At 38.0% G+C, this 21,151-nt stretch overlaps 1 protein-coding gene across 1 annotated transcript in view; it reads left to right on the plus strand.

The window, feature by feature from the left end:
* Positions 1-17,898, plus strand: part of mtus2b (microtubule associated tumor suppressor candidate 2b) — a 49,244-nt gene extending 31,346 nt beyond the window's left edge. Inside the window, 8 exon segments of the mRNA XM_048161397.1 lie at positions 8,402-8,468; positions 9,906-10,120; positions 11,045-11,150; positions 12,960-13,033; positions 13,138-13,236; positions 14,808-14,927; positions 15,639-15,736; positions 16,722-17,898. Of these exon segments, the coding sequence (XP_048017354.1) occupies positions 8,402-8,468; positions 9,906-10,120; positions 11,045-11,150; positions 12,960-13,033; positions 13,138-13,236; positions 14,808-14,927; positions 15,639-15,736; positions 16,722-16,929 (987 nt within the window). The 3' untranslated portion in view covers positions 16,930-17,898.
* The last annotated feature ends 3,253 nt before the right edge of the window (positions 17,899-21,151 follow it).

Here is a 21,151-nt window from a genome sequence, read left to right on the forward strand (position 1 = left end):
TACTACGGTAAAACAATACCAGGATGATTGTGTGTGATACTGCTTTCTTGCTCTGACTTGTTTGCTAAAGTAGGACCAGCGATGCTTTTTGCATAAGACCTGGTTTATTTCATCTTCATTCTACATTCATCTTGTATATATATTTTGTGATGATGGAAGTGTGTGTGTGTATGTGTGTGTGGTGTCAGTGAAGACAAACACGTGCTCTTACGGTGAGGGAAACACCCCACCCTGACTGCTGACACTTGATGCAGGTGGTCTGATATCATAATTCTATTGTTTTATATTGCACTTTTGGTCTTTACTGACCTCTTCATATTTATGTATTTGAGATGAGACATTGCATGATATGAGCACTGATGATGCCACTAACTAGATTTTAAAATTTTCTGAAAACTTGTCACCACAATGTTAGTTGGAGTGGTTGGATGTTTCTGGATGGTTGCAAGGCCGTTGCTATGTGGTTGCCAAGGTATTGTGAGTGGTTGTTTGCAGGTTACTATACGGCCGGGGTGGTTGCTAGGGTGTTGTCATGTGGTGAGTAGTTGTTTGTGTGTTGCTGAGCAGTTTCTATGTGGATTTTTGTGATTTTCTGGGTGGTTGGTTGCTATAAAGTATTGTGAGTGTTTGTTTGTCTATTGCTATGTGATTGCTAGGGTCTTCTGGGTAGTTGCCACGGTCTTGCTATGAAGTTGCTAAGGTGTTGTATTTACATGTGCTTTCTAGGGTGTTCTGCATGGTTGCTAGTGCTTTGCAAGGACACTGCTTAGGTGTTGTGAGTGGTTAATCACATGTTGTTTGCTAGGGGACTGCTATGTGGTTGCATTAATTGGTTGTTAGCATGTTGCTATATGTTCACTAGGGTGTTTAGAATGATTGCTAGAGAGTGCTAATGGGCTCTGAATGGTATCTAGCATGTTGCTATGTCTTTAGGGTGATTGCTATGGTTACTTATTGGGCCAAGACAAAAATATTTATTTAGTGTAAACATATTGGTACAGAATATCATAGAGATGTAGGGCTAACTTCTCCTCAACAAGCCATACAATTTGAAATATTGTAATGTCTGTAGCACAGACATATGGGATAAGTTACAGAACCAAAATGTTTAGGGTTATGGGTTTATTTAAAGTCCTAACCCTCAACATGAGCAGTAGTAATAGTAATGCTCAGCAGACAACACTAATAAGAAAGTCCATGTATAATAAGTATTTTTAAAGCATGTTCAGGCTGTTGGTGTGTTGGGGTGTAACAATGTTAGGCCCTACAGATTTATCTTTTGTTTTATAGGTGGGGACTGAGTCCTTGAGACCGCCTAGCTCTCACTATTATAGACCTTCCACAGCAGGAAATAAAAGTAGCTGAGGTGAGGAACAAGCTGGGCGGATTAGTATTCATGGAAAGACTCTCCAGGGATCTGCGTGATATGTTGTGTGCTGGAGGAAAATCTGATTGGATGAGAGCTGTAGAAGTGACACAATGATGACAGGTCAGGACATTTCTGGGGTCATGGGGTCGTGACCCTTCTGTTTGTTTACATACAGAATGAGAGGATTAGAAGGTGTTTTTTAACAGCAGATGTTACAGTGAGATCCCAGCTGGCGTTTGGAGCTGAATGAGTGTAGGATTCAGGACTGCTGTGTTAAAATGCTGACTCATGCCATATCATTTGCTGACATTGATTCTTATAAACAAGCATGGATCATCAACATGTTATTGTGCTGTGGCATCATCAAACATGCCAGTTACAGATGTGGTTAGTTCTGTCACTTTGGGGTAAATGTATGTTATTAACAGATAGAGGTACTGTACTGCTAGTGTAATTAGTGCAGATAAAGGTCTGTGACATGGTTATCTGGAGCTTGCTGTTTAATTTAAAAGTTAGAGTTAAAGGATTAGTTCACTTTCAAATAAAAATTTCTTGATAATTTACTCACCCCCATGTCATCCAAGATGTTCATGTCTTTCCTTCTTCAGTCGAAAAGAAATTAAAGGTGCCCTAGAACTTCTTTTTAAAAGATGTAATATAAGTCTAAGGTGTCACCTGAATGTGTCTGTGAAGTTTCAGCTCAAAATACCCCTTACATTTTTTTTAATTCATTTTTTTAACTGCCTATTTTGGGGCATCATTAACTATGCACCGATATATAGGTTGCGGCCCCTTTAATTCTCGTGCTCCCCCTCCCCCGGAGCTCGCGCTTGCCTTGAACAGCATAAACACAGTTTACACAGCTAATTTAACCCTCAAAATGGATCTTTACAAGATGTTCGTCATGCATGCTGCTTGCATTCATCGGATCATGTAAGTATAGTATTTATTTGGATGTATTACATTTGATTCTGAATGAGTTTGAGGCTATGCTGCGTGGCTAAAGCTAACATTACACACTGTTGGAGAGATTTATAAAGAATGAAGTTGTGTTTATGCATTATACAGACTGCAAGTGTTTAAAAATGAAATAGACGGCTCTCTTGTCTCCGTGAATACAGTAATAAACGATGGTAACTTTAACCACATTTAACAGTACATTAGCAACATGCTAACGAAACATTCAGAAAGACAATTCATAAATATCACTAAAAATATCATGTTATCATGGATCATGTCAGTTATTATTGCTCCATCTGCCATTTTTCGCTATTGTTCTTGCTTGCTTACTAGCTGATGATTCAGCTGTGCACAATCCAGACGTTCTGCCCTTGTCTAATGGCTTGATCATGGGCTGCATATGCAAATATTGGGGCGTACATATTAATGATCCCGACTGTTACATAACAGTCGGTATTATGTTGAGATTCGCCTGTTCTTCGGAGGTCTTTTAAACAAATGAGATTTATATAAGAAGGAGGAAACAATATAAACTCAGTGTATGTCTTTTCCATGTACTGAACTCTTGTTATTCAACTATGCCAATATAAATTCAATATTTAAATATAGCTGCAAGCAGCAATTCGGGGCCAAGCCCAGAAGGGGCAGTAGCGCAATACGGAGCAGGAAGAGCAAAAACAGCAGAAATTGAATCATCAAACATGCAGAAGGACAGGTGGTGAAATGAAAACAATAGAAGTTCAAGTGAACAGGGTGAACTAAAAACACTTGTATCTCATTCAAGAGGAATAAAGATTGTCACTTTGGATAAAAAAGGTAAATGACTCATTACACACAATGTTAAAGGAACCCCACACGGGATTAACAGATCCGAGTCCAGGTCCATTTCTCATCTCATTGCACCACTGTGCAGGTGAATGTTGCACACCTGCCGAAGTTCTAGTTCATGTGAAAAGAACTCAAAATGAAGAATTTTTATAATGCACTGAAGTTATATTTAATAACTACTTTGCATTCTGATAATGCTGTAGGCAATACAGAGCAGGAAGAGGAAAAACAGCAGAAAATGAACAAACATGACAGCTGTTCAGTTACGGGCGAAAATGAACTCAGAATGTACATAAGCTTAGATGAAAATGAACACAGCTGAAACAAAAAGCATTTATTTCTTCCAAGAGGCAGAGAATCAAAACACACTATTTTAACCGCTCCACCTGGGATTCGAACCCACTATTGGTTCACTTTCAATTACTTGAAAATTCAACAATCTTGGAAGAGAACTTTTATAAGAAAGAATTTACAAAAAACTCACATGCCCATATTAGCATGCTAACTTATCATCCATGGTTAAGATGAAGAGCCACATTAAAGAGAATCACTGGTTGTCTAAGCAATTCCTTCTAGCATAAGACAACAAACACAAGCAGTCACATTCAGAGATGATCTTGGGAATGGTAGAAATTAAATTTCTGTGCGGCTCGGTCCAAAGATCACCTGCTGATTTTGGACAAAATTGGACAAAAATTGTAGGAGGAGTAGTGAAAAAAGAACTTCTTTTCAAAAATGGCCAAAAGTCTTAATGTAATATAAGTCAGTATGAAGAAGAATCAGTGTCCATTTTTCTGGAACAAAGGGTTGTTATAACCTTTACAAAAGTGAATATTTCTGGTGTGCTATAGACTTAGTCCTAGATACTCCAAAGTTGGTCAAATTACTTTTAAACTATCACCCATGCCAAAGATTTTTTTTTTTAATTCAGGGGGAAGAAGAATTACGAATTTGGACATAACATGTGATGCCTAGACCATTTTAGGCAGAATGCCTAGAACAGCATTATCTTTTCCTGCCACAGTAATGCGGTCTGGGCATGTGTATGCACCGATGCAGAGCATCGGGATCCGTGGCGTAACACAGGTTGCGGTTCATCAGTATGCTAAGCAGAGGTTTCAGTGTGAGAAAGAGTTCACAAAAAAAAATTCATGTTCATATTAGTGCAAAGTTATTTAATCCCTAAGTTTTGGTTAACCTCTGAAGACCCATTAAAAGAATAGCAATAGTTTAGGAGCTCGCGCTAACTTAAGACAACAAACACAAGCAAGGTCACATTCAGAGATGAATATCTTGGGAATTGAATATCAAAAACAGCATTTCTGTGCGGCTCGGTAAACACAGTTTACACAAAATTTGTGGGAGGAGTAGAAAAAACTGTTTTTGATTTAATTTAACAGGTACATTTAAGGAAAATGACTCATTGTCGGAAATAAGCCAGGGGATAAAGCAGACTTTATGTTTTCAAAAGTTATAAGATTTTGCAAAAATCATTATTCGTGGAACACAGGTGGCGCTGTGCTGAAACTTCTCATGTACCTCAGGACACTCTGATGCATATTACCAAATTTTGTGATGATATGTCAAATTGTTTAAAAGTTATCAATTTATGACAAAATTCAAAATGGCGGAACGTGGTATAGTGACGAATTCGATATCCTCGGATTGGATGGCACAGGGAATCCATAGACAGTTTTTACATTTCAAAAGATTCAAAATGCCATTTTTCATATCTCAATGAGGGGGCGCTGTTCCCAAATTTGGCATGAACCTCAAGCTGATCAATTGCAATTTTAGTTTTGATTCCATGGCCGAGATACAGCTAAATTTTGGGTCAACCTCTACTTCGTGACATTACTTTTGAACAAAGATGAATAAAAAAAACTGTCATTTCTTGCTCAGACCAAAGATCAGATCAAATTTGGACAAAATGGACAAATTTTGAAGAATAGCGAAAAAACTGAATACTGTACTTTTCAAAATGCCACTACTTACTGGGTGGAGCTTAATGTAAGATATTGAATGTGATCAGTATGAAGAGAGGAACAGTTGTATTGACATTCATTTTTCTGAACAAGGGTCAAAAGTTATAACCTTTAAAAATGAATATTTGAACTGGTGGTGGCGCTATAGACTTAGTCCTAGATACTCCAAAGTTGGTCAAATTACTTTAATTACTATCACTACAAGCTGCCAAATTTGATAATTTTCTCTTATGGTTCATTGATTACCATACAGGGGGAAGAAGAATAATACGAATTTGGACATAAAGGAATTGCATGTGAAGCTTCAGATTAGACCAGTTTTAGGCAGAATGCCTAGAACAGACACAAGTTCTGCATCTTTTCCTGCCACAGTACCTATGCGGTCTGGGCATGTGTCCACTGATTTCGAACCCAGTGCAGACATTCGGGATCCGTGGCGTAACACATTGACTAATCAGCTGCAAGTTCACGATGCTAACAGAGGTTTCAGTTAGAAAGTTCACAAAAAAAAAAGCTTCATAGCATGTTAACCATATTAGTATGCAAAGTTATTTAATGCCAATAGTTTTGGTTAACCTGTTGACTAAACCAATAGAAAGAATAGCATGTTAGCATGCTAAGCAATTACTGTGCTAAGCTAATAGCATAAGACAACAAACACAAGCAAGGTCACATTCAGAGTGAATATTCGGAAATGGTAGTGAATATCAAAAATCTGTTCAGTCATTTCTGTGCGGCTCGGTCCAAAGATCATCTGAGCTGATTTTGGACAAAATTGACCAAAATTTGTAGGAGGATAGCGAAAAAACTGTTTTTCATTTACTTCAATTGGCAGACAGGTACATTTAAGGAAAATGACAAATGATACATTTCGGAATCGGCTAAGCCAGGGAATAAAATGACTAAAGCATACACATTTTGAAAGTGTTTTCAAAAGTTATAAGCGTTTTTGAAATAATCATTACATCTGTGAACAGTAGGTGGCGCTGTGCTGAAACTTCCAGTACCTTCACGACCTTCTAAAGGTCATACATACCAATTTTTGTGAAGATTGTCAAATTGTTTAAAAGAATGCAATTTATGAAAAAATTCAAAATGGCGGACACGTGATTCATCCAATATGACAGAATGGTATCGCGGATTCGGCATGATCCAAGGAATCCATGACACCAAATCTTATTTTCTGACAAACTGTTCAAAAGTTATTGGCAAAATAGCCATTTTTCATATCTCATGACCTGTAGGTGGCGCTGTTCCCAAGTTTGATAGACCCCGACTGTTCTGATGAACGTACCAATTTTTGTTTCGATTGCTCAAAGTTTGGCCGGTACAGCCTCTATACTATTTCGGGTCGACCTGTTAACTTCGTGACATCATAACCTTTGAACAAAGATGAATAAAAAAAATCTGTTCAGTCATTTCTTCGGCTCAGTCCAAAGATAATCTGATCAAAGATTGGACAAAATTGGACAAATTTTGAAGGAGGAGAAGCGAAAAAAACAAATACTGACTTTTCAAAATGGCCGCTACTGTATGGGTGGAGACTTAAGTAAGAGTTGAAGCACAGCATGAAGAGACGAATCAGAGAACTAAATTAAATTTTTTTGACAAAAGTTCAAATGTTAAAACCGTTTAGAAGTGAAATTTTGAACTGGTGTGGCGCTATAGAGTTGGTTTAGAGACTCCAAATTTGTCCAATCACTATTCTGAGCATCTCTACAACTTGCCAAATTTCATCATTTTTATGTTCGTTGAAGGGCTGCCATGACTCCCATTCGGGAGGAAGAATAATAATAATAAAAGGGAAAACGTAAATTCAAGGGGCTACAGCCCCTTCGGGGCTTGGCCCCTAATTCTAGGGCACCTTTAAGGTTTTTAATCAAAACATTCCAGGATTTTTCTCCTTATTCAATGGACTTCAATGGAGCCCAAACGGTTGAAGGTCAAAATTACAGTTTCATTGGAGTTTCAGAGCGTTCTACACCATCCCAGACTAGGAATAAGGGTCTTATCTAGAGAAACCATCGCTCATTTTCTTAAAAAAAAGAAAAGAAATAAATTAATTAATTATATAAGTTTTAACCATAAATGCTCATCTTGAACTAGCTCTCTTCTTCTTCTCTATTTGAATTCCGGCACTTATTCCGACACTGATAAGTGTATTGCCTTCCACAGGTGAAAGTTTGAACTAATTGTTATATACTTGCACTAGAATATACTTGCACTTAGCAGTGTCTACACTGCCAGATTTTTAATAGAGAAGAAGAAGAGAGCTAGTTCAAGATGAGCATTTATGGTTAAAACGTATAAAATGTTAAAAATGTTTAGCAAATGTTTCATGGTGTTGCTTTAAAGATGTAGAATGTACTGAGTGTTTGCTTGCTTATTGTGCCCAAGAGCATGATCTATTTAAGTCCACATGTCATTTTAACAAGAAACTATGCTGCTAACCACAGGTCGAGATCTGTAGTTCCAACCACTTAAGTTTGCGATGCTGTTTGCGAATGTTCATTGGAAAATCATTGAACTGTGTTGGTAACAACAAAACTTGCAACTATAGTTGGCTAACAGTGCTTTTGGGAAACGCACCCCTGTTTAGTTTCTGTCTCTATTAAGCCCCTCCTTCTGAAAAGTGCAATGTCCTCTGATTGGTCAGCTGGATCAGCGTGTTGTGATTTGTCAGCCGCTTCGAGCGTGTTTGGGAAATGTCACGCCCCGTACCATAACCGCAAATTTTTACACACTACTAACAAACTCAACCTAGCCTCGCCCCTTTGGGGTGGGAATAATTTAAATGAGGAATATTGTGACTTGTTTGTTCCCTGAAGAAAACTCAAGACTACAATAAAGACGTTTCAGGGAGTTCAGAAACAGTTTGCACTGATATAGAAAATAACTTTGTGCTTTGGAAGTTTGCAGACCTTTTTCATGCTCGAACTGCAACATTACACACTAAATAAAGTTGAACATGTAAAAAAGCATAATAAGACCCTTTTAAAGTGGTATTTTGACTGGTATGATTTATTTGGTAAAAAGTAAGCAGAACAGTTCTGCACATTTTTGCAGATTCATCCCTCACGTTTATTTATTACAAACTTTTGAAACATTTTATTACGCATTCACTGTGGTACTGTAAGCACTGTTAAACACGTTTTACATCAGTTCTTCTGCATAATTTTCCCCTACACTCACGTGAGCTTGCAGATTCTGTGTGGAGCTATTCATAAGACATTTGTGTATCTCTCTGTGTGTTTTCCAGAGTGAAAGCTCTGCTGTGAAGGAGAGGGAGTTATCCCTGCAGTTATCCAGGATCAGGGATGAAGTTGGTAAGTCTCCTCTGGACATCACACACAACAGTGATCTCATGTCACCCACTTGTGCTGCAGCTTACTCACAAATGTTAGAATGAGGTCAACCACTCAAGAAATAAAAACGAAACTGACCTTCTCAGATTACATATTTGTAAATGGCATTTTTTTCTTTCCATCCCCCCTCATATTTAATTTCGCACATGACTCTACAAATATGGTACACTTTGGTGTCTCATTATATTATTTTTATTTTGTTGAGAAGCATTAGTGGCACATGGTCATGAAGTATTAGGTAATTTTTTTTGTAATATACAATTAAGCTAGCATGAAAAGCAGCTAGTTTTAAATGCATGAAAAATCTCATATAAAACCATGCAATGCCATAATTTTGATTAATAATTTTTCACTAATTTTCAATGACCAAATACACTGTATTTGTCTGTGTTATTTTGCATGCAACCCTGTTACAGCATGATTTTACCTTATAATGAAAAATATGCTATACTTTAAAATTGTGACACTCAAGAAACATGACTTGGTCTCTTTCTATAGTGTGTTAATAAGACAAGTAAATAATCTTTCAATTTGATCAGTTTTTACAAATATTGATGTGTTGATTGCATTCGTCAAGCTCAACTTTCAACCCAAGTTGTTCAAACAAATATTTTTCCTTAATTTACGGTAAATTTAAGTTTATCAATAGCCATGGTTACTATTTTAACTGAAACTAAAATTAAAACCTAAATAAAAAAGTCATTACTTGAAGTAAAATAAACATAACTGAAATAAAAAAAATAAATATACAGAAACTTTTTATTTTTAGCCAGTCAACAAAGCAACATTTCTAATTTCCATTTTGTTTAACCTGATGAACTAAAAAAAAATACTAAAACTAAGCAAATAAACATTTATAAAAACCTATATAGATATAGACTATTAATAAAAAAAAATTATAAAAAAAAATTTTTTTAAAATTCTAAAAATTAATATGACTAAAATTTTAACTGAAATTAAAATGAAAGCAAAATATAAACATAAAATCTAATTCAGAATATTAATAAAACATTTGGTGTCAAAATTACCTGCCTGATTCTTGGTACCTATTTTGGTGAATGTTTTTAAAAATTATAAATATTGATCATTTAATATTTATTGCTATAAAATTACAAGATCACACAAATCAGGTTAGAATTACAATTTAAATTTAAATCTCAAATTTTGGTAACAGCGTTGCAAAATGTGCAAACCCCATATTTATTGAAAATAAAATAAAATGGCTCATATATTATTATATTTCTTCACTAGAATAGGTTCCAAGGTTGAAAGTAACAGGGCTGAAAACTTAGCATATATAAATCTGTCACACAGGCTGGCAATTTTTACACCATACATTTTCTGAAGGTTAAGCATGTCCTTTCACGGCCCATAACAAACTATTTTCTATCACTCTAGTGGTCAGTGTTCAGCGCTGGGAGCGTCTGCAGGGTGAGAAGGCCCAGCTGGAGCAGAGTTTTGAGCGGGAGCTGAAAGTACTCCAAGAGGAGCAACAGCAGAAGCTCAAGGCCCTAGAGGAGAGATTGGTAGAGGAGCACAACTCTGAGATACAGCGACTCCAGCAACAACAGACCAGCCACCTGGTGCAGCTACGTTCCCAACACCAGGAACAGGTGAGATGAGGAAGTAACAGGGTGTAAAGACTGAGATTATCTTTGACACACCTTGAAGAGGCTTTTAATTTAGCATTATACACAAATGATTACATGGTGTGAAGGCTCAGCTAGAGTTAAGGAAGCCTGGAAGGTAACCCAGTAGTCTGAAAAGTAACCCAAAGTATACTCTTTGAAAATATACTGCAACACAGAAGTTCACTCATTTCATCCTTGTCCAGTGTCTGTGCTATTGCTTTGTAAAAGTTATGACTGATAAAAATGTATTTGAAATCATTCAAACTAGTTTTGTGTATCTCCTCACACAAATGCTTGTGTTGTTGTTCCATCTCATCAGATTCTTTATTCAACTATGAAATATTGGTCGTTGCCATCTATGCAGTGTTTCCATCTTGTGGACAAACTTAGTAGTGCAAAGGCACATTTGCAAGCTGAGCGTACAGAATACACCTGGTTTGAAAAATCAAACTGTGCGTGTACAGTACACGCGTACTATGCTGATAATGAAATCTGCGACATGCGCCCTATACCCTAGCGTACGTGTAAGCGAGATCCAGTCATTTAATTGGGAATGAAGAATTTTGCCTTATAGACTTCCGTTGGCAAAGATATTTCCCTATGCGAATTCCGCGTCGGATTCAAGTTTGGTGAACTCAAATTCACAACGCCAGCCATCAGCAAGCTTCTTGGTTCGGCATGTGATGGTGGGCAGAGATTCGTAACTTATCAACAATGCAAAACTGAAGATCACAAAGTCTACAGTAGCTAACAAACCGTTCAAAATGTTCAAAAGTCTCAATTGTGTTGGTATGAAAAAGGGAGAGACAGTCAAATATACATTATACAGAAATTGCTGCATTTGACCATTCAGAATCCAATATTCCAGATCACCTTTTAAAATTTGTCAACCATTTTTGTTGTTAGATCGAGGAGATGAGTGAAAACCACGAGACGGCCATGGTGGAGATGGAAGCGACTCATGGTGCCACACTGGCCACTTTACAGGAAGAACACACCAGAACCATCAAGAGTGAGTCCTGCTGACAGACACATCCATCACACTCCCAGGAATCAAAGCGAACGTGTCTCAGGCCCTGTTTCCACCTGGTGTTAAGATGCGTTTTGGTTGATCGGATCACAACGATGAGGGACCCGTTACACCTGGTATTTTAATCCATCTCTTTTGTCCACTTTCAACCACTTCTGTCCTGATTTCTTTTAGAGGAGAGTCTCTGGGCAGGTAAAGGTATGGGATTTTTCAGATCTTTCGATCTAATAGACATGACGACGGAAAAACTTACAGAGAGCATTAGCTTTGACAGACGAACGTGGTGAGTGCGTGTTAGAAATCAGGACTGTTGAGAGAACATTGTGCTTGGTATGTTATTCGTCTTCAAGCCAAACTTGGGTCTTCAGCTAACAAAGTTTAAATCCCATCTGGCCAACACGCATTCCATAATGTTTGCGCATTAAAGGTGCCCTAGAACTTTTTAAAAAAAGATGTAATATAAGTCTAAGGTGTCCCCTGAATGTGTCTGTGAAGTTTCAACTCAAAATACCCCATAGATTTTTTTTAATTCATTTTTTTAACTGCCTATTTTGGGGCATCATTATAAATGAGCCAATTCAGGGCTACTGGCCCTTTAATTCTCGTGCTCCACGCCCACGGAGCTCGCGCTTGCTTTGAACAGTGCATAAACAAAGTTTACACAGCTAATATAACCCTCAAATGGATCTTTACAAAGTGTTCGTCATGCATGCTGCATGCATGCGTCGGATTATGTGAGTATTGTATACTGTTATATTGTTTACATTGATTCTGAATGAGTTTGAGGCTGTGCTCCGTGGCTAACGGCTAATGCTACACTGTTGGAGAGATTTATAAAGAATGAAGTTGTGTTTATGAATTATACAGACTGCAAGTGTTTAATAATGAAAATAGCGACGGCTCTTGTCTCCGTGAATACAGTAAGAAATGATGGTAACTTTAACCACATTTAACAGTACATTAGCAACATGCTAACGAAACATTTAGAAAGACAATTCACAAATATCAGTAAAAATATCATGATATCATGGATCATGTCAGTTATTATTGCTCCATCTGCCATTTTTCGCTATTGTTCTTGCTTGCTTACCTAGTCTGATGATTCAGCTGTGCACAGATCCAGACGTTACTGGCTACCCTTGTCTAATGCCTTTCATAATGTTGGGAACATGGGCTGGCATATGCAAATATTGGGGCGTACACCCCGACTGTTACGTAACAGTCGTGTTATGTTGAGATTCGCCTGTTCTTCGGAGGTCTTTTAAACAAATGAGATTTATATAAGAAGGAGGAAACAATGGAGTTTGAGACTCACTGTATGTCATTTCCATGTACTGAACTCTTGTTATTTGACTATGCCAAGATAAATTCAATTTTTCATTCGAGGGCACCTTTAAGTCAGGCGTCTTTAGCAGCTGTTCGAACACATTCAACCACATGAGCATTTCCACTACGAAAGCAATCTGGTCGAATGCGTTTTCGACTACCTCTGAAAGTGGTTGAACGTGGACAAGCTCAAAACGTTTTACACCCCATTTACACCTATAGTTAGACCAAAATGCATCTTAACACCAAGTGGAAACAGGGTCTAAAAACCTAGTGAGCTGCCTACTTAGACAGCATTATTTGGGCTAGAAGTTCTATAAAAGCAAATCGGTTTGGCCCGCTAAGAAAGCTCTGGTGACTTCTGCTTAACAACATCACTATAGGTGGTTGAATCTAAACTGTGTGTTAATTCTTCTTCATCAGTGTATTCTTACTAACATGAATGAACTGGTTGTTTCTTTGTAGACCTGAAGATGGCACATGAGCAGCAAAAGAAGTCAATGGAAGAGGAATTTGAGAAACTCAGACTCTCACTGCAGGTACTGAATGTCCTCACTCCAACATGTGTTGTACAGTGTGGTTTTTCCCCCCCTTTTCTTTATGACAGCAAGTGTAAGAGTGTGTATTTCTGTGCTGTGTTTAGGATCAGGTGGACACGTTGACATTTCAGAACCGCTCTCTGCGAGACCGGGCCAAGCGTTTTGAAGAAGCACTGCGCAGAAGCACAGATGAGCAGATAGTGGTACTGTTCTTGATATTCTCTTCAATGATATTTAAAGAAAAGTTCATCCCTAGAAAATTATATCTTCATTTATTTATTTGCAAAATTTGTCCTCTGTAAAGAAAGATTTATACAGATCTGGAATGAGGGTGAATGATTGTACAATGTTAATTTTTGGTGTCACCATCCTTTGTCTAGATTTCAACTTGGCACACTCTAGACATTCTGGGATGCTTTTTAAACAGTATTGAAGGAGTTTGCATGCTGGACACTTGTTTACTTTATTTCCTTATATACACTCTTTAAAAATTAAGGTTCCTAAAAGGAGGTTGCAACGTTGCCATAAGCGGCTTTCGCACTGGAGGAACATTTTCATATTACCTATAACTATTGGAGAAAGTACCCATGTTCGCACCGCAGGAACTGGGAACAATTTTAGTTATAGGAGCGCCTTTTGGGGGGACTAAATGAGCTCCTACTTCAGAGTAGGGTCTAACCCAGCACAATAGGAACTACCAGTGACGCAAGTGTACTTTGATTGGCCAAATGCATGAAGTACGAAACTCCAGCATCCATAATTTTTAAAAAGCTGTGTAAACACAGTTGTACATATACTAATGTTGTCTCCACTTGCTATCTGTACTATCGAGTTTCCTAGTTAAAGGTGGGGTATGTATTTTTTCAACAAAACTGTTTTGAAGTTAGTCGGGCCGACACCAACAACAAATGTCTAACCAATCAGCATGGTCGAGGAGACAGAAAGTGCAAGAGGGAGATATGGAGAAAAAAAACGCAGAAAGAGAGATGATGACACACAATACAAAACATCTCAAAAGAATATCACTGGAATGAAGGTCTATGACTGGGCAAGTGCTTTAGGACCCGTGTTAATATTAGAAAAGCTTTCCAGCTCTGGAGAGAGCTAAGTGGGAAGGCCTGAAAACAGATGTGGAGGCTGCTTTGATTCCGCTTTACATATGAGTAAAACTGGGTTTGAGTGTCACTGATTGTCTGGAGCTATTGTGCTGTTGACGACTACCAACGAACACTTGTTTGTATTTCCTCTTGTGTACTTTATGTTCATTTTTTGTGCTTCCTTGTCATTCGATCATCATCTGCTCTTTATTTTTCATGAAGAATTTTGTTGCACGTCAGCTGTGATAAACAGACACCCACTCTCGTATTGCGTGTGTAACAATGGCCAGCTAGTGAGAGTTGTGCAGCGAAACTCGCATTTTTCACTGCGCACTGACGACCGCTAGAGAACGTGGTGTTTAACGTCATTGTTAGTGCACTCGCCTCGCATGCCAGCAGATGGATGGGCCGGGGTCCGAGACCGACTCTGAGCAGGGTGGTTAGGATTGGAGAGTGAGTTTTGGAGGCGGAGCAATGAAGAGAGGGGTGGGTTTGTTTGGGTTGATTTCAAATATCAACAATGTCCAACAGCGGCTGTTGAAAAAAATACATACCCCACCTTTAAAATTTGGTCATGAATGGCATCTCAAGTCACATTTACCACTGGGAAGCTTGTTAGTTATGTGATAAATATATATAGTAGTTTGAATCTGTGTTTTGTGTTTGTGTGTGTACAGGATGCTCTTGCTCCATATCAGCATATTGAGGAGGACCTGAAGAGTCTTAAAGAGGTTCTGGAGATGAAGAACCAGCAGATTCATCAACAGGAGCTCAAAATTTCAGAGCTGGAAAAAATGGTGAATTTACAATGGAAAAAGAGATAGCTTGGAGATTTCTTTATTTATAAAAGACTCCATGAAATTGGATGTTTTGTGACTTATTCCCTGTACTCATAAACAAAAGTTTAGTTTAGCAGATATGTGTAAAATTGACAATGCCAATCTTTTTTTGTAGGAAAATAGGCCAAAAATATTGATGATTCATGTTGCACTACACAGTCCCTCCCCCGCCAATCAGAACGAAACCAATCATAGTTTGTGGTGTAACTTTATTATTTTTATTTTTTAAATAAGACCACCTGCTCCATATGTGCCACCCACACTTATATTTCAAATTGGAATCCATCAACATAGGACAGATTTCATGTGGTCTTTAAAGTTCTCAAGTTTCGCTAGCCAATATGATATTCTTCTTATACTTTTTAAACTTATACTGACACCTATCAGTGTGGATGTGTTATCAAGCAAAAACAAATGTTTTCAGTTACCTGTGCCATTAGAAATTCCCTATATGCAGATGTATCTGTCTCCCAAAAAAGTGTCCAATAACAATATAGTATTAACGGGATGCATTGTTGACCCCCCCGTGAGGACCCCCCCCCCCCCCCCCCCATGACTGGAGTTTCCATCTTATTTATATTTATATAATGAGGAATAAAGCACTAAGTTCTTCTTTGAAAGTACAAATGTTTTTCAGTGATTTAGTATGTTTGTCATGTTTTTGCACAGGCCCAAAAGAACGTTTTGTTGGAGGAGCGTATTCAGGTGTTACAGCAGCAAAATGAAGACCTAAAAGACAGGATTGACCGCAACCTCGCAATGTCCAGGTCTTTATAAAACATTTCTAGTTTATACAATTAAAGGTACTGAGTAGGACATAAATGAAATACAAAGTTCTGTCATGAAACTCTAGATGGCACAGGCTGATGGGTCTTTAACTCAATCTGCTTGCAATCACATCATTCTCTATAGAGAACAGCTGATTGGTTCCTGCTGTATCAGCAGCCAATGAGCTCGCTGCTAAACCTTCAAATACTTGGTCAGCATTTGCTGTAGCTGTTTGCGGCACACTTTCAGAAACCCTCCACCTTCCCCAGCTCCACCTGTACAGGTCTGCTAAGGGTAATTAAAGTACACTTACTTGCTCACAGCAGCATGTCGTGTATGTATTGGCAGCAGCAAGTCCCATACTTGCTCTGCAGCAGCAGCAGCAGCAGCAATGACCAACAGCAGCAGCAGCATAGCAGATCTATTCGGCTAAGACTAAACATATCAACATTTTTATATCCATTACCATGCCAAACACTCTGAGAGTTGTCATGACAGAAACTCTAATTTCAAAAGTGCAATGAAATTGTTATTTTCCTTACTATGACTGTTTTAAGCCATGTTCACACTGCAGTTAAATTCGGTAAATTCACATTATGAACAAACAACAAGCCCAAAAAAAAAGCTTATGTTATGTACATGGCAACACTTCAAGAGCGCGCTCTACGAAGCTGCCTTCCAAGCATAAACAAAACATGACGCCTCTGTCGACGGTGGTTTCGTTAAAATTGCAGAACATAACAAGTCTTTGGTTGCTGTAATATTACATAGCAGATACCAAATGCACAAGCCCCAGAACGTTGCTATGGTTACCATGCTGTCAATCATCGCAATTTTGATTTGTGTTCCGTACAAAGACAGAACGATAATTTAGGGGATTCACTCCCGTATTTAAATGCGGTTGTCACTCCTGAAACTTTACAGTGTGTACGTTGCCTAAAGCTACAGAAGAATTCTCATTAGTTGTTTCCTCTATTCTACCAGGCAACTGTCAGAGGAAAATGCCAATCTGCAGGTGTACGTTGAGAAAGAGAGCAACGAGAAGAAGCGACTGAGTCGTACCAACGAAGAGCTTCTGTGGCGTCTTCAAACGGGCGAGTTGAGCCCTCGAATGTCTCCCACCCAGTCGCCCCTTCATCGACCAGCCTCTAGTCCCGGTTCACCCTCTCGACAACAGCCCTTCCCTAGATGAGTGTCCAATTATCTGCCTTTCACACTCTTTGTTCTTTTTTTGTATCTTTAACTCATATTTCTCATCATGTGGATTCTGATTGGATGGAACGGAAGATGCTCCCACACCTCTTACACCAGTGCGTTTTCTGTTTCATCACATCTCAACTTACTGTTCAGTGTTACTGTATTCTTTGTAAGTTGCTCTTACTGAATATTGATAGGCTTTGATATAGTGATCAAAGTTTGAATTGGAGCATAGTTGAAGGCATGTATATGGGAAGTTCACCCAAAAATGAAACATTTTGTCATTATTTACTCATTCCAAACCTGCATGAGTGACTTTCTTATGTGAAACATAAATGGAGAAATTAAAAAAAAAAATGCCATTGTTACTTTTTTCATGCAATTAATGGGGAACTTAAGTTTTCAAGCTTTAAAACAATGCATGAAAGTCAAATTAAAGTTCACTCATAATCTTCACCTATCAGTGAGTTGAACAAAATCAGTCCTATTCCTGAAAGAATCGATCAGTGGTGCATTTCCCAAAAGCATTGTTAGCCAACTATTAGGGGTGTAACGGTACACGTATTCGTACCGAACAGTTTCGGTACAGGGCTTTCGGTTCGGTGCACGTGTGTACCGAAGCATTACATTGCAACACTGTAGCCTAACCACCATTAACCACCAATAATCGCAATAAGCTCTGCGTTTTGTTACTTTCGATAGAAACAAAATGTTATCCTTCAAATTCTGTCCACGAAATCACGGAATTTAAACAAAATGCCGTTTTGATGCGGCATGACAGATCACTGTACAGGCGCCTCAGTTCAACCGGCAGCGCGAGTGTGGAGCGCGATTGAACACGATCATCTCTTCCTCTTTAATACTATTTAGAGAATAAACATGAATGAACATCTGAAGGTATGTTGAACGATACAGTACAACTTACTGAAATGGTCATATCTCATGTAATCGCTCAATCAGTGTTTCAACGGCGGAAAGACATCAATGAAAGCTTGTAAACAATATGTCATGTAGCATTTACCTCAGAAAAGCCATTCAGTGTCCAAAGTTTGTTAGTTCACTAGAGAAATGAACTCTTTCGCTCAATATATGTACTGTATTAGCCTATATAATCATTATATTTTACTTAACCTTTTAGAGATGTCCTGATTAGGCTATTTAATGTATTTTTAAATGAATCTGTTGTGAAAATGACAGCCACTGTGTAGAAATGATTATATTTCAACAACGAATTGGAGTAAAAACGTTTAAAAGTTAATGCAAAAACTGCCATAGGTGCAGCTTACATGTTTGCATAGGCCTACAATTTGTTATTTGAGTGTTGATTATTTTATCTAAAAAAAAATTATATAAAAAGAAATTGAAATTGAATTTAGGCTAATTGTTTGAGCTCATTTGTTAACCATTAATATTAAAGTAGCATAATGTTCAAGTAAGGACTCCCTACATAGTTTATAGCATTAGCAGAGATAATTTTTTTATCCTTAAGGAACTTTTAGTTATAATTTAATTTAATATATTTAAAGACAAAAACACAATTTGTTCAGTAAACCACTGTTTAATTAAAAAAAAAAAAAGTAATTTTATGTTTAGTTTTCTCTCTAGTGTTTGTTTAGTTTTATGTTTAGTGATTCAAAACTGAGGTAGTTACCGAACCGTGAGTTTTGTGTACCATTACACCCCTACCAACTATGGTCACAAGTTCTGTCATTATAGTTCAACGTTTCTGTTTCCTGAAAACATAATCCCAACGAACACTCAAAAGAACAATTCATTTACCAATTGGTGATTGCTATTTTTCTCAGAAAAAACCCAAAGACCAAGGAAAGATGTCAAGATTATTAGTGAATCACGACCAATAAGATTTTGGACGGTTCTCACAGTCGTATGACTTTAGCAGACTTGGAATGTAGTGCACAAATTGTATAGATCACTTTTAATACACTTTTATACTGTTTTGTGTACTTTTTGAAGCTTGAAAGCATCAGTCCCCATTCATTGAAATTGCATGGAAAAAAGCAACTGGCACATTCTTCAAAATTTCTCTTTTTGTGTTCCATGAAAAAAGTTTGTAATACACATTTGTTAAAGTTGTTAAATGAACAAATGTAACAGAGACAAGCTAGTAAGAGCTGTGCAAGTAAACCTCACTCCCCTAGCCTCAAGAGGTGTGCTGGCGACTGATGCTGGAGACTGTGGTCTTTTGCGTCCTTGTTAGAGCGCCCGCATCCTATGCTGGAAATGCCGGTTCAAATCATGCTTGGAATGTGTCGAGTAGGACTGATTACATTTGGTGCCGTGACCCGGATGGGAGTGGGGTTTGGGGGGTGAGTGTAATGGTGGCAAGCTATTAAGAGCTGTGCAAGTAAACCTCACTCCCCTGGCCTAAAGAGGCGCTATAGCGACTGATGCTAGAGGCTGTGGTCTTTAGCCTTTTTGTTAGTGTACCCGCCTTTCATGCCGGTGAGGCAGGTTCGAATCCTGCTTCGGAGCAGGTAAAGTAGGACTGTTTACACAAACATGATCCTACATTAGAGAGAACAGATAAAGGAACATTATTCTGCTTTCTTTGCTTTAAGACTTTATCGTGTCCATCACAATGTTGTGCATTATGATGTTTCACAGGCCATTTTGAAATGTACCTTTTTTGTACCTTCTATTCTGATGGATTTGGCTTTTGGGCTTGTGCTGAGGTTTTCTGTTTGAACAGGACATCATGGTGTTTGTTCTCCAACCTTTGCCTATGGTCTCAAGCTTTTCCAAAGATTGATCAGGACGACATATATACAAGTTTTACTAGGAATATTTGCCTTTTTCAAAGGAAAGCCACCCACCAGCAACCTTCTGTGCAAGCCGAGGCATTACTGTACTCAACACACTCAACAGGAAAACACAGGCTTTAAAGGCAAGTTTAGGATGGACATGTCATTCAAATGAGGTAAATACTTTGTCAAAACAGGATGCCAACTAATAGTTATATAGTCTAGGTGGTTAAATGTTGATGCAAACGTGATTTTAACATGTACTTACACTTTTTAAGGTGGTTCATCCACATGTTGTAACCACTATACAAGGATGCTAATATTAGCATGAACTGACAATGCAGTAGTGTAAACGACTTACAAAACTTCAACCTGCCGTCTTTACCTTCGCCTTCTCAGTCATGTTTTTGAGGGAAAAGATCCTCATGCCTTCATCTCAACTATCCTTGTTTACATACATTTCCAGAATGCATTACGTAAGAACTGCCTGTAAACTTGACGCCATAGGTCTCAGTCATGGCTGTTTATGTCCCTCTCCTCTGTACAGAATGTATCATAAGTCTTCCGGTTGCTCTAACCCAGATAATATGCTTAACTGCATTCATGTGGACACTACTGAGGGCTTTTGCCCTACTTTGTAGAGACTTGGCTACATAATATTAAACTGACAGGTTTGCGAAAGTACTACAGAACATAACGTTAGCATTTTAAGTTAGCAACGCACTATCATGAGTACCTCACTTCTTGAAATGAAAACGCAGGACTCTACAGAGATTTCTTCGTGTATTGTAATACATTCAGGGTCTACAGCGTCAAAGCCATGGTCTCAATACAGGAAGTTCTCTAGTCATGAATAAGAACCAGAAAGTATTCAAACTGCACCTGTGTTTATCTTCCCTGAGTGTCCTACAACAACTTGTATATTAGGTGGATCATTTGTATGTATATATGCACTTGCATTCTTGCTGACGTTGAGGTAAAAGTCTGGATTCAATCTATGGGAACAGTAGATAGGAAGTCATATTGTTCATGAATGTTCCATTACTTAATGTCTTTAGGGGAAAATATTTTATTTTATTTTATGTCCAAGTGTACTTAGTAGTGCAGCTATTGGTGATTACATTTTTGTGAGTTGCTCAAATGACCATGATTGATTTTCATAAGAACATAAAATCATTATTAGTTTACGTTATTCAGCCTTAACATTTGTGCAAACAGAGAGTAAAAAATGGCTGTTGCCATTACAAACCATGATGGCTGATACCACTGAACTGGTGAATTTTATTTCCTGCTCATTCTCAGAGTATCATTACCTCCCGTCTCAGTCAGAGATCTAGCTCAGGTTAGGAAGGTGCATTACAAATGTCATTTCACAGTACATAATGTAAACTAAATGATACATTTGAAGGTTGGTGTCAATGTAATATCAGACTTGTAAATGTATTTCACTCATAA

The sequence above is a fragment of the Megalobrama amblycephala genome, linkage group LG16 (assembly GCF_018812025.1).
Source record: "Megalobrama amblycephala isolate DHTTF-2021 linkage group LG16, ASM1881202v1, whole genome shotgun sequence".
Classification (NCBI taxonomy): domain Eukaryota; kingdom Metazoa; phylum Chordata; class Actinopteri; order Cypriniformes; family Xenocyprididae; genus Megalobrama; species Megalobrama amblycephala.